The sequence below is a fragment of the Mizuhopecten yessoensis genome, unplaced genomic scaffold, assembly GCF_002113885.1.
Source record: "Mizuhopecten yessoensis strain PY_sf001 unplaced genomic scaffold, ASM211388v2 scaffold2971, whole genome shotgun sequence".
NCBI lineage: Eukaryota > Metazoa > Mollusca > Bivalvia > Pectinida > Pectinidae > Mizuhopecten > Mizuhopecten yessoensis.
The window spans coordinates 69,394-86,940 of record NW_018404811.1 but is presented as its reverse complement, the minus strand read 5'-3'; the positions used below and the strand labels follow the sequence as shown (position 1 = coordinate 86,940).

At 40.9% G+C, this 17,547-nt stretch overlaps 2 protein-coding genes across 3 annotated transcripts in view; one reads left to right on the top strand and one right to left on the bottom strand.

Annotated features, from left to right (window-relative positions):
- LOC110446731 (MAM and LDL-receptor class A domain-containing protein 1-like) overlaps window positions 1-16,578 on the bottom strand; it is a 38,216-nt gene extending 21,638 nt beyond the window's left edge. For both annotated transcript variants that reach the window (XM_021492016.1, XM_021492017.1), the window contains exons 1-12: window positions 16,315-16,578; window positions 15,670-15,798; window positions 15,266-15,317; window positions 14,850-14,885; window positions 7,824-8,138; window positions 7,209-7,295; window positions 6,091-6,351; window positions 5,771-5,920; window positions 5,308-5,465; window positions 1,449-1,647; window positions 716-973; window positions 236-379 (exon numbers count right to left, since the gene is read on the bottom strand). In XM_021492016.1, the coding sequence (XP_021347691.1) occupies window positions 236-379; window positions 716-973; window positions 1,449-1,647; window positions 5,308-5,465; window positions 5,771-5,920; window positions 6,091-6,351; window positions 7,209-7,295; window positions 7,824-8,138; window positions 14,850-14,885; window positions 15,266-15,317; window positions 15,670-15,798; window positions 16,315-16,521 (1,996 nt within the window). In that variant the 5' untranslated portion in view covers window positions 16,522-16,578. The remainder of the gene's footprint in view (window positions 1-235; window positions 380-715; window positions 974-1,448; window positions 1,648-5,307; window positions 5,466-5,770; window positions 5,921-6,090; window positions 6,352-7,208; window positions 7,296-7,823; window positions 8,139-14,849; window positions 14,886-15,265; window positions 15,318-15,669; window positions 15,799-16,314) is intronic.
- A 441-nt stretch (window positions 16,579-17,019) lies between these two features.
- Window positions 17,020-17,547, top strand: part of LOC110446728 (inner ear-specific collagen-like) — an 11,852-nt gene continuing 11,324 nt past the window's right edge. Inside the window, exon 1 of the mRNA XM_021492013.1 lies at window positions 17,020-17,217. Within this exon, the coding sequence (XP_021347688.1) occupies window positions 17,068-17,217 (150 nt within the window). The 5' untranslated portion in view covers window positions 17,020-17,067. The remainder of the gene's footprint in view (window positions 17,218-17,547) is intronic.

The window sequence follows — 17,547 nt, the reverse complement described above, 5'->3', positions numbered from 1 at the left end:
ATACCCAATATCTATGCTTTATCTTGTAGTACCATACCGAGACACACAGGACCATTTACAGCTTAAACACTGGCTATATCATTATAGTAGTATTATCTAGGTATGAAATAAAACCTAAAATGTTTGGCTGACAAAAATGTAATAAATATAGTTTTCAAAGAACGATATCTCGTACATGTATCTAATAAATCACCTCATCCAGACGAAATATTTTCCCCGGACATCGGTGACTTACTTGTGCCCTTTGTGTGGTCGTTGCTCGGCCCCGTGTTGCTCGAGGCTGTGTTCCCGGAGTGGAATTGCCACGTGTCCGCCGCGTTGGAGGTATCAGACGCCCACCCACACATGTCACGGTGATCCAAATCACAATTAAGGTTTCCTGTCAACCAATCATCGAAGAGATACATATCAACCTAATACAGACTTTATTGCACGTTATAACGACTAATCACAAACATGTTGCATGGCAAACAATCGCAGACGGCAAACAATCGCAGACAATACCTGTCAACTTTTTTACGTCATTTCTCAATGCAATTACCAACATAGTGGTGCTTCTCCACGACTTCCACCTATTCAACATAATCTCAAACTCGTCCCCATTCTGTCTTTAAAAATTGACGAAGCTTGACTCATACGAGATGTTCTATACAGGTCGCTAAATCAGCCTTCAAACATTCGAGTACATTCAACATTACATTACATAATTGATTACCATTTATCTTCAATATAAAATCCCTGGTAGTGTTTCCTGCTCCGTTAGTCGCTGTACACGTGTATTTCCCTCCATCACCAAACGTGATAGGGTTTAGTGTATGAGAGTTCCCAGTGGCTATAAGGGTCTGACAGGAAGTCGGTTTGGACCAGGTAATAGTGGGATCTGGATTACCGCTCGCATTACATGTCAAAACTTGTTGTGATGCTATGGGCGTGGTCAGTGTGACGTTTGGGGACCCGGCGATGACAGGTGGTGCTGTGTTAGGATGGAATATGTGGGAATTTAGACCTCTCTGTATCTGGTTATAAACATGTCAGTTATTGTCAGTTCCCGAGCTTGCTTTGGGGCCTCATAATATAACTTAAATAAAATATCATACAATCTTTTTTTTAGCATTTTTGAATGAGTGGTTGCGTCCTGTCATCAAAGGAAATGGGGCAACTCAAATATGAAGTCTGGTCTTTTGAAACCACACAATAGAAAACAGTAAGAGAGGATATCAGCTTACAAAACAAGAATAGAGCACAGAAAATGAAGCTGAAGTTTGCAAGACAGTTTGTCTGAAAACTTATCGATGTAAGAAAAAAATGATGAAATATCCTAGCAAGAAAACTTAGCACACAGTCCTGTACCGTTTTAAACAGGCTTCAGTCAAAAGTAAATATGTTTCTCCAAATCCATCACACACACACATGTACAATAGACCGCGGTATAAATTAAAGGTACATACGGAAGGCACAGAGTCCGTTGGTGAGATGTAGATCGTCTAGGGCGATGTAACCCTGTATGTTGTTTCCGGACTTGGCCTGTATGATGAGCTTGACACCCATGGCAGGGTCTGCCGGAATCGACACGGAGACCTCGTGCCAGCCCTGACCATGATTCCCAGCCTTACTCAACAACATCTGTTCTGGAGAACCGTCACAACTCTGAAGCAAAAATGACGTACTAACCATGAGTCCATGTACCGAATGCCACGAAACAAACTAGTGTTATTTAGTATAAACACAATATACAGGATACGTAACAGTATGTTATCACAAACTTGTCTTTCTGATGTCGATACGGAGCTGAGGAATACAGGGATTTATATGGTCTGTGATTGTGTAATACCTGTCAACTTTACGGAGCTGACGAATACAGGGATTTATATGGTCCGTGATTGTGTAATACATGTCAACTTTACGGAGCTGACGGATACAGGGATTTATATGGTCTGTGATTGTGCAATACATGTCAACTTTACGGAGCTGACGAATACAGAGATTTATATGGTCTGTGATTGTGTAATACATATCAACTTTACGGAGCTGACGAATACAGGGATTTATATGGTCTGTGGTTGTGTAATACATGACAACTTTACGGAGCTGAGGAATACAGGGGTTTATATGGTCTGTTATTGTGTAATACATGACAACTTTACGGAGCTGACGAATACAGGGATTTATATGGTCTGTGATTGTGTAATACATGACAACTTTACGGAGCTGACGAATACAGGGATTTATATGGTCTGTGATTGTGTAATACATGACAACTTTACGGAGCTGACGAATACAGGGATTTATATGGTCTGTGATTGTGTAATACATGACAACTTTACGGAGCTGACGAATACAGGGATTTATATGGTCTGTGATTGTGTAATACATGACAACTTTACGGAGCTGACGAATACAGGGATTTATATGGTCTGTGATTGTGTAATACATGACAACTTTACGGAGCTGACGAATACAGGGATTTATATGGTCTGTGATTGTGTAATACATGACAACTTTACGGAGCTGACGAATACAGGGATTTATATGGTCTGTGATTGTGTAATACATGACAACTTTACGGAGCTGACGAATACAGGGATTTATATGGTCTGTGATTGTGTAATACATGACAACTTTACGGAGCTGACGAATACAGGGATTTATATGGTCTGTGATTGTGTAATACATGACAACTTTACGGAGCTGACGAATACAGGGATTTATATGGTCTGTGATTGTGTAATACATGACAACTTTACGGAGCTGACGAATACAGGGATTTATATGGTCTGTGATTGTGTAATACATGACAACTTTACGGAGCTGACGAATACAGGGATTTATATGGTCTGTGATTGTGTAATACATGACAACTTTACGGAGCTGACGAATACAGGGATTTATATGGTCTGTGATTGTGTAATACATGACAACTTTACGGAGCTGACGAATACAGGGATTTATATGGTCTGTGATTGTGTAATACATGACAACTTTACGGAGCTGACGAATACAGGGATTTATATGGTCTGTGATTGTGTAATACATGACAACTTTACGGAGCTGACGAATACAGGGATTTATATGGTCTGTGATTGTGTAATACATGACAACTTTACGGAGCTGACGAATACAGGGATTTATATGGTCTGTGATTGTGTAATACATGACAACTTTACGGAGCTGACGAATACAGGGATTTATATGGTCTGTGATTGTGTAATACATGACAACTTTACGGAGCTGACGAATACAGGGATTTATATGGTCTGTGATTGTGTAATACATGACAACTTTACGGAGCTGACGAATACAGGGATTTATATGGTCTGTGATTGTGTAATACATGACAACTTTACGGAGCTGACGAATACAGGGATTTATATGGTCTGTGATTGTGTAATACATGACAACTTTACGGAGCTGACGAATACAGGGATTTATATGGTCTGTGATTGTGTAATACATGACAACTTTACGGAGCTGACGAATACAGGGATTTATATGGTCTGTGATTGTGTAATACATGACAACTTTACGGAGCTGACGAATACAGGGATTTATATGGTCTGTGATTGTGTAATACATGACAACTTTACGGAGCTGACGAATACAGGGATTTATATGGTCTGTGATTGTGTAATACATGACAACTTTACGGAGCTGACGAATACAGGGATTTATATGGTCTGTGATTGTGTAATACATGACAACTTTACGGAGCTGACGAATACAGGGATTTATATGGTCTGTGATTGTGTAATACATGACAACTTTACGGAGCTGACGAATACAGGGATTTATATGGTCTGTGATTGTGTAATACATGACAACTTTACGGAGCTGACGAATACAGGGATTTATATGGTCTGTGATTGTGTAATACATGACAACTTTACGGAGCTGACGAATACAGGGATTTATATGGTCTGTGATTGTGTAATACATGACAACTTTACGGAGCTGACGAATACAGAGATTTATATGGTCTGTGATTGTGTAATACATGACAACTTTACGAAAAGCAATCACCACATCTAATCAAACCTGACACGCCAAAGTCAAATCCCCACCTAATGCCTGACACCATCAATGTGTCATTTTACACTTCTATATAAAGTATTGTATCTCAGATCCTTGTATTTGGTGTGCATATTCTGAAGGAGGGTCTTGATCGAAGATGTTAAGCTTATGTAACATAAACGGATATAACTTGATTTAAGGATTGAATTTTTTTTTTTTCACAATGATGATAATAATCAAACATTTTCTATGGAACGCAGTAATCCATTATTGCCAATATTTACAATAACTGTTTTGCACAACATCAGAAATGTTATAAACATATTTTAATCGACATATTTACGATATAAACAAAGCTATTGTTCATTATTTTGCTGTATGTTTTTCTGTCCATGTTTTGCGGGAGCAATGCTTTGCTTTTTGTCATACATTTTAATTTATTGTCACGCTATTATTTAACCCGCCGTATCCTATCTAATTTTATTAACTGAGAGATGGCCATGAGGACCATAATGACATGAATAATACCATCACTAATCACGTGATTTACCTTCATGGAAACAATATTGTGGAGAAAGTCATCTATTCATTAACCAGGCCAAGAATCAAATACAATCTAGAGCATATGCGCAGTGTTAGTTATTTCGTATGTATGCTCAGTGTTAAGAATAATCGTGTGTACATGCGCTGTGTTCAATATAAACTACTCTACATGCGCATTGATAAGTATAATCTAGAGTACAGGGACAGCGTTAGGTACAATCTATTGTACATGCGCAGTGTTGAATATAAACTACTCTACATGCGCAGTGATAAGTATAATCTAGAGAACAGGGACAGCGTTAGGTACATTCTATTGTACATGCGCAGTGATAAGTATAGTTTACCTTTTTGTAGTCCGAATTATTCTGACGTTTTATCGACTTTTTTCATATCGGTCTGTCGTCGATTAACGTCAGAACTCCGGCCCTCTATAATATGCGGGAAATATGCGACCCGCGCCCGGAGCGCATTTCAAACTGATATTTTAGAAACAAATCGTCACTTTCACACACATGTCGCACATGGATCGAAAGATCTTTTCGTTATGCAGTAGGTGGTATCAATAACATGTTTCAAAGATCATTACGAAAAGTATTTTCCAACGTTTTCTATACCAACCCATGTTTTTAATGGGAATTAGGCCATGAGCAATGTCACATGACTTGACGAGATCTCGCGTTACCGAAGGTATGATGTAGGCCGGCGACAGACCGATATGAAAAAAGTCGATAAAACGTCAGAATAATTCGGACTAACCTTTTTGTAGATTTGAAGGCTGCCTGAATTTCTGTCGTCCAGCTTGTACCAAGCTGTGAAGCACTGGTCCTGGTTGGCTGGTACCGTCATCGACTCGATCCGTGAAGTCTGATCAACTAAGGTCGGGGACGATCCTAAATACAGATACTTACCTGTGGCTGAAAAACCCATAATATATCGCAGTCAACAACATAGAAATTACTAATAGATGTTATATGTCCCAGGAAATACGCTTATGAATTCAAAGATATCGACACATGACACAAAGATACACCGACATTGGTTTTGTTCTTCATAATTTTGAAAACGTATTCAGGGAGACTTCTAAGATGGCAATTATCATAACATTTTGTTTGACGACTGCAAAGACATTTCTGTTTGATAGGTAAGTAACAAGGATGAAACGAGTCGAGACTCTTGACAAAACATGTTGTTTCCAGGAACGCTACATAATGAATTGTACCTGTTACGAGCGTGTGGTCAACACTCGGACCTGTTGCGGAGGTTCCGGCTGATCCATAGTTTATCGTCATGTTAATCTTGTTGTCACGTGACTGGGTCCAATGGCAAATAGTCTGACTCTCAAAACTGCATTCCAGCACTTGCAGTGAATCTATGAATAAAGCACTGAACACTGAATCTAAGATTAAATCCTTGTTCAGTTCATAAACAATATCACTCAGTGACCGTAAAACCTTCCTTAGTCACCTGTTATAAGAAGGATACAATTCGCAACAAATAACCTGCATCCAAATACGTGCACGTGGTATCACTTATTCTCACCTGTTGTAGTGACGTCAACACTCTTCGATGCATTGCCATGGCTGTTTGAAGCCACACACATATATTGGCCGATATCGGATGGCTCAAGATTTGATATCGTAAGTATGTTCCCTGAAGTACCATTAACTTTACATCCGGGGTCGTTGATCTTGTACCACGTGACAGCGGAAGGTGGACTTCCGTCTGATAGACAAGTGAGACTAAGACTGCCTCCAATAGTTCCGGGTATGGATTCCTGTGACGTAGATATGTACGGTGCCTCTGAAACAAAATCCACAGTAACTTTACGTGAAGATTGTACACACGCAGTGAAACCTCAATGATAACTTAATTATCCTATTAGGAAAAGGGTAATGGATATTTTAACGGTAGTGCAAATCTATACTTCGGTACGGCGATATCGAGCAGATTCATAGCGGAATATCGACAGTCTGTAATATATTTTAAATTTTATTTTTCATTGTTAATTTTGCATGGATTCAACATCTTCTTCATTTAAAAATATGTTCCTGCATTTTCCTATTTCTCAAAATTTACGTAACCGATTACAGTATTGCGTTTTGGTTATATATGATTAGACGTGCCAACAGCCAAGTTCATTGCTGGATGTGCCTCCATTTGTGTAATGCATGCGTGTATATTATGTGCTAGAGGCAGGGTATGTTGGTGCGATAGCGCAGATCTGATGCCGACTTTATACTGCTATCTCACTGAAATACCATGCCAAAAGCACCCCGCACAACAGTCCGCCCGGTCACATTATACTGACAACGGTTGAACCAGTTGTTGTCATTTCTCTAATTGCTGAACGTTCAGCAGGGATTACAAACTACCATGTTTAAGGACGTTGGTATGTCCCGGCCTGGAGACAGAACCCATGGACTTCCGCGACAGATCAATGTCCTCTTAGGAGACGACACCAACAGAAAAGCATTGAGTCTGTAGGGGGCCGCAGTAGCCCACTCTTACTGAGTCTGTAGGGGGCCGCAGTAGCCCACTCTTATGCAATGGGAATTAACATGTCTCTTATTTTCCCGAAATCGTACAGGGATCGGAGATCAGTGTGGGTAAGTTTTATGAACTAACACTATACTTGTATGACACCAAGTAGAAAGTACCTATACATCCGCACACGGGTCCCGTGTACACAGCAGGGAGACCATGCGGCCCTTGATCACCAGTGTCTCCCTTCATCCCGGAAAGTCCTGAAAGAATTTGGATTATTTCTAAATGTATTATTTGACTTAAAAGTATTGAAACAAAAAATATTGGCAGTTACAGAATATCGCATGCTGATAACTGATGTCGACAGGCTCAGCAAGGTATGCATATTGACAAAAAGCTGTCGTGGTCTGGCCAATCTTTTTCGTCGAATTGCAATTACTCAAGTTATATACAACATAATCAAAGAAGTCCTACCTAAAGCTACACTAATCGTCACAGCTCTCTTACTGTACGTGTGATTGATATTATTCTTTGGAAAAGCCGTCTGCTGAATCGTTCATATTATGTATAGTTTGGGATTTCGTGTTACGTGGTAACATTAATTATCACATTATTGATTTTAATTTCGAAGTCTATTGTGTTACTGTACTGGAACTGTTCGCTATTGTTTTAAACTGTCTGTCCCACTGTACCTCAAAGCGTGACAACACCGCTGATTACAGTAAACAGTCATGAACTTATCACATGAGAGGTGGAAAACACGGCGAACCATGGCTATGGTACATTACCATGAACTCCGTCTGCTCCGGATTTCCCTTTCAGGCCAGGACTTCCCTTCGGTCCTTTCATTCCATTTTCTCCAGTCTCTCCTATGCCGCCTTTTGCACCTGGTGACCCCGTAGCTCCTATGGGACCCAAAAGTCCCTTGGAACCTCTCGTACCAGCTTCACCTTTTAAACCGTGTGGTCCGTTTGTACCTTTCAGCCCCTTGTGTCCCTTGGTACCCGCAGTACCACTGATACCATTGGTCCCCTTTAACCCCGCCGGGCCCTGTATGCCAGCGATACCTGGGGCTCCTGTATCTCCTTTAGCACCAGGAAAACCTGCAAAAAGAAAACTATGGTTCATGACCAGATCAAAACTGAATCACGTGAAACAAAAGTACAGGTCCATATGAAGTGCCAAAGTAAAAAAGAGTCAAGAACAAAGATGCCGAACAATGTGTTATAATTTTTGCATCAAACTTGTTTTCATCACGTTATTTCACGGAACGATAATGACACCACACTAATAATAACGGTAACAATACCCTCTCCGTAAACAATGAATGTTCCCTTAGTCTAACATTTCTCCGAAATCACTGTCTGACCCGGGTGTTTTCTGAAATCAATGTCTGACCCGAGTGTTTTCTAAAATCACTGTCTGACTCAGGTGTTCTCTGAAAACACTGTCTGACTCGGGTGTTTTCTGAAATCACTGTGTGACCCGGGTGTTCTCTGAAATCACCGTCTGACCCAGGTGTTTTCTGAAATCACTGTCTGACCCGGGTGTTCTCTAAAATCACTATCTGACCCGGGTGTTCTCTGATTTCGCTGTCTGACCCGGGTGTTCTCTAAAATCACTGCCTGACCCGGGTGTTCTCTAAAATCACTGTCTGCCCAGGTGTTCTCTGAAATCACTGTCTCACCCGGGTGTTCTCTGAAATCTCTGACTCAGGTGTTTTCTGAAAACACTGTCTGCCCCGGGTGTTCTCTGAAAACCCTGTCTGCCCAGGTGTTCTCTGAAATCACTGTCTGACCCGGGTGTTCTCTGAAATCACCGTCTGACCCGGGTGTTCTCTGAAATCACCGTCTGGCCCAGGTGTTTTCTGAAATCACTGTCTGACCCGGGGGTTCTCTGATTTCACTGTCTGACCCAGGTGTTCTCTGAAATCACTGTCTCACCCGGGTGTTCTCTGAAATCTCTGACTCAGGTGTTTTCTGAAAACACTGTCTGACCCGGGGGTTCTCTGAAATCACTGTCTGACCCGGGTGTTCTCTAAAATCACTATCTGACCGGGGTGTTCTCTGATTTCGATGTCTGACCCGGGTGTTCTCTGAAATCACTGTCTGACCCGGGTGTTTTCTAAAAACACTGTCTGCCCAGGTGTTATCTGATTTCACTGTCTGGCCCAGGTGTTTTCTAAAAACACTGTCTGACCCGGGTGTTTTCTAAAATCACTGCCTGACCCGGGTGTTCTCTAAAATCACTGTCTGACCCGGGTGTTCTCTGATTTCGATGTCTGACACGGGTGTTCCCTAAAATCACTGTCTGACCCGGGTGTTCTCTGAAAACACTGTCTGCCCAGGTGTTCTCTGATTTAACTGTCTGACCCGGGTGTTCTATGAAAACACTGTCTGCCAAGGTGTTCTCTGAAATCACTGTCTGACCCGGGTGTTCTCTAAAATCACTGCCTGACCCGTGACCCGGGTGTTTTCTGAAACTGTTTCGGGTGTTCTCTTATTTCACTGTCTGACCAGGGTGTTCTCTAAAATCACTGTCTGACCCGGGTGTTCTCTGATTTAACTGTCTGACTCACGTGTTTTCTAAAAACACTGTCTGACCCGGGTGTCTTCTGAAAACACTGTCTGACCCGGGTGTTCTCTGAAAACACTGTCTGACCCGGGTGTTTTCTGAAAACACTGTCTGCCCAGGTGTTCTCTGATTTCACTGTCTGACCCGGGTGTTCTCTAAAATCACTGTCTGACCCGGGTGTTCTCTAAAATCACTGCCTGACCCGGGTGTTCTCTNTTTTTCTGAAAACACTGTCTGACCCGGCTGTTCTCTGATTTCACTATCTGACCCAGGTGTTTTCTGAAAACACTGTCTGACCAGGGTGTTCTCTAAAATCACTGTCTGACCCGGGTGTTCTCTGGAATCACTGTCTGACCCGGGCGTTTTCTGAACTCAATGTCTGACTAGGGTGTTCTCTGAAATCACTGTCTGGCCAGGGTGTTTTTCTGAAATCACTGCCTGACCAGGGTGTTCTCTAAAATCACACTCTAACCAGGGGGTTCTCTGAAATCACTGTCTGACCCGGGTGATTTCTGAAATCACTGTCTGACCCGGGTGTTTTCTTAAATCACTGTCTGACCCGGGTGTTTTCTGATAACACTGTCTGCCCAGGTGTTCTTTGATTTCACTGTCTGACCCAGGTGTTTTCTGAAAACACTGTCTGACCAGGGTGTTCTCTAAAATCACTGCCTGACCCGGGTGGTCTCTGAAATCACTGTCTGACCCGGGTGTCTTCTGAAATCACTGTCTGACCCGGGTGTTCTCTAAATTCACTGCCTGACCCGGGTGTTCTCTGAAACCACTGTCTGACCCGGGTGTTTTCTGAAAACACTGTCTGACCCGGGTGATTTCTGAAAACACTGTCTGACCCGGGTGTTTTCTGAAATCATTGTTTGACCCGGGTGTTTTCTGAAATCATTGTTTGACCCGGGTGTTTTCTGAAATCATTGTTTGACCCGGGTGTTTTCTGAAATCATTGTTTGACCCGGGTGTTTTCTGAAATCACTGTCTTACCCGGGTGTTTTCTGAAATCACTGTCTGGCCCGGGTGTTTTCTGAAATCACTGTCTGAACCGGGTGTTTTCTGAAATCACTGTCTGACCAGGGTGTTTTTCTGAAATCACTGCCTGACCAGGGTGTTCTCTAAAATCACACTCTAACCAGGGTGTTCTCTGAAATCACTGTCTGACCCGGGCGTTTTCTGAAATCACTGTCTGACCCGGGTTTTTTCTGAAAACACTGTCTGGCCCGGCTGTTCTCTGATTTCACTATCTGACCCAGGTGTTTTCTGAAAACACTGTCTGACCAGGGTGTTCTCTAAAATCACTGCCTGACCCGGGTGTTCTCTAAAATCACACTCTAACCAGGGTGTTCTCTGAAATCACTGTCTGACCAGGTGTTCTCTGATATCACTGTCTGACCCAAGATCACTGTCTGACCCGGGTGTTCTCTTATTTCACTGTCTGACCCGGGTGTTCTCTGATTTCACTGTCTGACCCAGGTGTTTTCTGAAAACACTGTCTGACCAGGGTGTTCTCTAAAATCACTGCCTGACCCGGGTGGTCTCTGAAATCACTGTCTGACCAGGGGGTTTTTCTGAAATCACTGCCTGACCCGGGTGTTCTCTAAAATCACTGCCTTACCCGGGTGTTCTCTAAAATCACTGTCTGACCCGGGTGTTCTCTTATTTCACTGTCTGACCCGGGTGTTCTCTGATTTCGATGTCTGACCCGGGTGTTCTCTAAAATCACTATCTGACCCGGGTGTTCTCTGAAAACACTGTCTGCCCAGTTGTTCTCTGATTTAACTGTCTGACCCGGGTGTTTTCTGAAATCATTGTTTGACCCGGGTGTTTTCTGAAATCACTGTCTTACCCGGTTGTTTTCTGAAATCACTGTCTGACCCGGGTGCTTTCTGAAATCACTGTCTGACCCGGGTGTGTTCTGAAATCACTGTCTGACCCGGGTGTGTTCTGAAATCACTGTCTGACCCGGGTGTTCTCTAAAATCACTGTCTGACCCGGGTGTTCTCTAAATTCACTGCCTGACCCGGGTGTTCTCTGAAACCACTGTCTGACCCGGGTGTTTTCTGAAAACACTGTATGACCCGGGTGTTTTATGAAAACACTGTCTGACCCGGGTGTTTTCTGAAAACACTGTATGACCCGGGTGTTTTATGAAAACACTGTCTGACCCGGGTGTTTTCTGAAATCACCGTCTGACCCGGGTGTTTTCTGAAATCACTATCTGACCCGGGTGTTTTCTGAAATCACTGCCTGACCCGGGTGTTCGCTAAAATAACACTCGAACCAGGGTGTTCTCTGAAATCACTGTCTGAACCGGGTGTTTTCTGAAATCACTGTCTGACCAGGGTGTTTTTCTGAAATCACTGCCTGACCAGGGTGTTCTCTAAAATCACACTCTAACCAGGGGGTTCTCTGAAATCACTGTCTGACCCGGGTGCTTTCTGAAATCACTGTCTGACCCGGGTGTGTTCTGAAATCACTGTCTGACCCGGGTGTGTTCTGAAATCACTGTCTGACCCGGGTGTGTTCTGAAATCACTGTCTGACCCGGGTGTGTTCTGAAATCACTGTCTGACCCGGGTGTTTTCTGAAATCAATGTCTGACTAGGGTGTTCTCTGAAATCACTGTCTGACCAGGGTGTTTTTCTGAAATCACTGCCTGACCCGGGTGTTCTCTAAAATCACACTCTAACCAGGGTGTTCTCTGAAATCACTGTCTGACCCGGGTGTTTTCTGAAATCATTGTTTGACCCGGGTGTTTTCTGAAATCACTGTCTTACCCGGGTGTTTTCTGAAATCACTGTCTGACCCGGGTGTTCTCTGAAATTACTGTCTACCCCGGGTGTTCTCTGAGTGCCACCATATTTTATAATAGGCAGGTGTTTTTATAAGGAGATATATAACAGAGAGGGCAATACCGTTTCTCATAAACTGCTTCTTTTTTTTTAAACTTTTCATGGAAAAACCAATGTGGGAAGCCCACAAGTTTTATATTTGTTCTTGTGCCCTTCATCAGGGGAATCAATTGCAAACCAAAAAACATCTGCCGAATTTATTTTAAAGTACAATGCTTGAAAAACATATACAATAATTTGTGTACATTCTTTTTTGCATCAGATATTTTTAAGTTTTAAATAAGACACTATCCGGCTCGGATATTATATTTTTATAGATTATTGTTACTCTATCGAAGGTACATGTACACCGGACACATCCTGAATACATATGACAGCGAGGACAATGGTAGTTCTCACCTGTAATGTAGTTCCCTATACACTCTCTAACCATACATAGTTCCAGTTAATACCAGGGTTTTCACTATATATACACTCTCTAACCATACATAGTTCCAGTTATACCAGGGTTTTCACTATATATACACTCTCTAACCTTACATAGTTCCAGTTAATACCAGGGTTTTCAGTATATATACACTCTCTAACCTTACATAGTTCCAGTTATACCAGGGTTTTCACTATATATACACTCTCTAACCTTACATAGTTCCAGTTAATACCAGGGTTTTCACTATATATACACTCTCTAACCTTACATAGTTCCAGTTATACCAGGGTTTTCACTATATATACACTCTCTAACCTTACATAGTTCCAGTTAATACCAGGGTTTTCACTATATATACACTCTCTAACCTTACATAGTTCCAGTTAATACCAGGGTTTTCACTATATATACACTCTCTAACCTTACATAGTTCCAGTTAATACCAGGGTTTTCACTATATATACACTCTCTAACCTTACATAGTTCCAGTTAATACCAGGGTTTTCACTATATATACACTCTCTAACCTTACATAGTTCCAGTTAATACCAGGGTTTTCACTATATATACACTCTCTAACCTTACATAGTTCCAGTTAATACCAGGGTTTTCACTATATATACACTCTCTAACCTTACATAGTTCCAGTTAATACCAGGGTTTTCACTATATATACACTCTCTAACCTTACATAGTTCCAGTTAATACCAGGGTTTTCACTATATATACACTCTCTAACCTTACATAGTTCCAGTTAATACCAGGGTTTTCACTATATATACACTCTCTAACCTTACATAGTTCCAGTTAATACCAGGGTTTTCACTATATATACACTCTCTAACCTTACATAGTTCCAGTTAATACCAGGGTTTTCACTATATATACACTCTCTAACCTTACATAGTTCCAGTTAATACCAGGGTTTTCACTATATATACACTCTCTAACCTTACATAGTTCCAGTTAATACCAGGGTTTTCACTATATATACACTCTCTAACCTTACATAGTTCCAGTTAATACCAGGGTTTTCACTATATATACACTCTCTAACCTTACATAGTTCCAGTTAATACCAGGGTTTTCACTATATATACACTCTCTAACCTTACATAGTTCCAGTTAATACCAGGGTTTTCACTATATATACACTCTCTAACCTTACATAGTTCCAGTTAATACCAGGGTTTTCACTATATATACACTCTCTAACCATACATAGTTCCAGTTAATACCAGGTTTTTCACTATATATACACTCTCTAACCTTACATAGTTCCAGTTAATACCAGGGTTTTCACTATATATACACTCTCTAACCTTACATAGTTCCAGTTAATACCAGGATTTTCACTATATATACAGTCTCTAACCATACATAGTTCCAGTTAATACCAGGTTTTTCACTATATATACCCTCTCTAACCATACATAGTTCCAGTTAATACCAGGGTTTTCACTATATATACACTCTCTAACCTTACATAGTTCCAGTTAATACCAGGTTTTTCACTATCTATATACTCTCTAACCTTACATAGTTCCAGTTAATACCAGGGTTTTCACTATATATACACGTTCTAACCTTACATAGTTCCAGTTAATACCAGGATTTTCACTATATATACCCTCTCTAACCATACAAAGTTCCAGTTAATACCAGGTTTTTCACTATATATACACTCTCTAACCTTACATAGTTCCAGTTAATACCAGGTTTTTCACTATATATACCCTCTCTTACCATACATAGTTCCAGTTAATACCAGGGTTTTCACTATATATACCCTCTCTAACCTTTCATAGTTCAGTTTATACCAGGGTTTTCACTATATATACACTCTGTAACCTTTCATAGTTCAGTTAATACCAGGGTTTTCACTATACATACAGTCTCCTCATGTCATGTTAAGAACTTTTTCAAAATGTGTGAAGACATCCGACATATGACCTTTGTCTCCCTTGGTACCGGGATCTCCGATATCTCCTATAACAAAAACAACGACCGAACGTATCAAATGCATCCACTTGAATTTTATTATAATAAATGCATTTAGATTTTTAATAACAAATCTAAACTTTCAGTGGCGGATCCAGAGACCTATCTGGGGGTGGGGTTCCAAATTTCCTGGGNCTTTGTTAACATGCAATTGTATAGAAACAATTACTACATACAAATGTGTTAAAAAAATATGCCATACTAATTTTCAGAAACGATCATTAAATACAAATGTTAACACCTTAAATATCACGACGAAGCTTAAGTTTAACTTTATTTCTGAAATAGACTTGATTTTCTGATATTCCTACCACGGAATTAGTCCGTGTTCATACATAACAAAAATATGACCAATTCGTTCAACTTACCTGAAAGGCAGATTTTGACGTCCCCTGAACACTTCTGAATTAGCTGCTGTTCCTAAAACGAAATAAAAATGATTAACTATCACACGTGCTGTCCCCGAATACATTATGGAATAGTGGACAACCACTCCTTATATCGATAGACCAATGAATTCAACTTGTCCTTTCCTTACAAATATGTGAGACGACAAATGCCATATTGTTTCTTGTTGAACAATTAGTAACATTGAATGATAGTGAGATCCGACGATCTAAATCCCCGCCCCTCCCCGATGAACTGAACAAAACTCTTAATTTGTACATCAGAACTTCGCTGAACTTCTTTTCTGTCTTTTTATCTCTGTGTGTGTTACATTGGACTTTCTCAGCTTACAATTAAAGTCAGTCCAGTGAATCTGATACATTACCTGAGCTTGTAGAACGCTTGACATCAGAGAAGACACCGAAGTGGTCTGCCGTGAGTTTACAAGCTTCCAGGTGACATCGAAGGTAGCATTTTTCCTGGCAAGTTCATCAAGTGAGCGTTTAAATAAGTGCTGGAATGTATGACGACATACCGATTTTAGTGGTACATGGTTTATTGCAGAACCTGCAGACTATGGAAGGTAAATAACATGTTTAAGATACAAGCCTTCGTCCGTTACTTCTAGTCCAATGTTATATATACCCCTACATTGAGGCTACGGGGAAGATGTTGTGCTTTTTAATGCAAATCAATGATTTAACCAGTGAAACCCGAAACAATTAATAACTCCATACAAAACAGGTGTTATTTCAAAAATCTTCAACCATTTCTCTCGTTTCTTTGCAAATGTTGGTCAAATGAAATGAACAACAAAGTTCATTGTTGAAAACGAACCAGGTGCTGAGCAGCGTCAAAAATTCTTATTTATGATTCCAACCCAATATGGTTTCAGTAAGAAGGTCGCCCTTCATGTATTTAACGTCTTATTTATGATGCCAACCCAATATGGTTTCAGTAAGAAGGCCGCCCTTCATGTATTTAACAAAACAATGTGATATAAAAGTCCGTGACACCATTAAACACGTACCAGGGAGTGTTGGCCATGGCGGGCTGTCCCACACGTGTTCACAAGGTCGGCGATATCTGCCCGCCGTACAGACAAGTTCTGCTCCAACTCACGCACATGACGAAACTGCAGAACCGTGACGGCTACAAACGCTGACACATGGAGCGTGACGAATAGTAAGGCGAGGATTGAGGGAAGTCTACCCGCGGAGTGGTTCTCTGTCACCATGGTCCGTACCTATAGCTACCGAAGCTTATCTCTAGAAAACTATAACAGACAGTCTAGTCGTAGACATCTGGATTGATGTCACCTCTTGTACAGCCGGTCTATTTATAACAACCAATAAGGTCACAGTGTAGATAATGAAGTAAAATCATTAATTGCATTGTCTAAATTATAATTTGTACAGTCATATTTTCATCTAGATTTTATACTAAACAGAAGGAATGTTAATCAAATGAATTTTTAGTCTTACTTATTTCAATTTTATTCCAAATAAGTTAATTTATAAAAATAATAAATGTGCTTTGAAAAGTGTTTTTCTACAACTCTGCCTTTTACGCCATTGTGCTCTGATAAAAGCAACAAGGGCAAACATGGCCATTAATTAAAATACTTTAATGATAATTAGTAGAGTCACAAAAGAGTGTTGAGTTTGCATTGGGAAACTTTCACTTCAAATATCACAGCAGACAGCGGGCTCATATCACGGCGTGTGACCTGACATGATAAGCCTTGTATTGTCCTGATCTAGAAGTTAGATAAGGACGTAAGATGGCGGACTACCAAACCTCTCCCTGGTTCTCCACACTGGTCGTACTAACTTGTGTGCACACATTCTCGTTTGTAGCGGTGACCATTGTCCAGTTCAGCAATCTCCGTGAGGTTGACATTCTGGACAGCGCGTTAAAAACAGGACTTCAGGTACGATGTGTTCCTTGTGATGTCTCTGTTGACTTGGACGATGTGTTCCTAAATGTGATGTCTCTGTTGACTTTGACGATGTGTTCCTAATTGTGATGTCCCTGTTGACTTTGACGATGTGTTCCTTGTGATGTCTCTCTTGACTTTGAAGATGTGTTCCTTGTGATGTCTCTGTTGACTTTGAAGATGTGTTCCTTGTGATGTCTCTGTTGACTTTGACGATGTGTTCCTAATTGTGATGTCCCTATTGACTTTGACGATGTGTTTCTTGTGATGTCTCTGTTGACTTTGACGATGTGTTCCTTGTGATGTCTCTGTTGACTTTGAAGA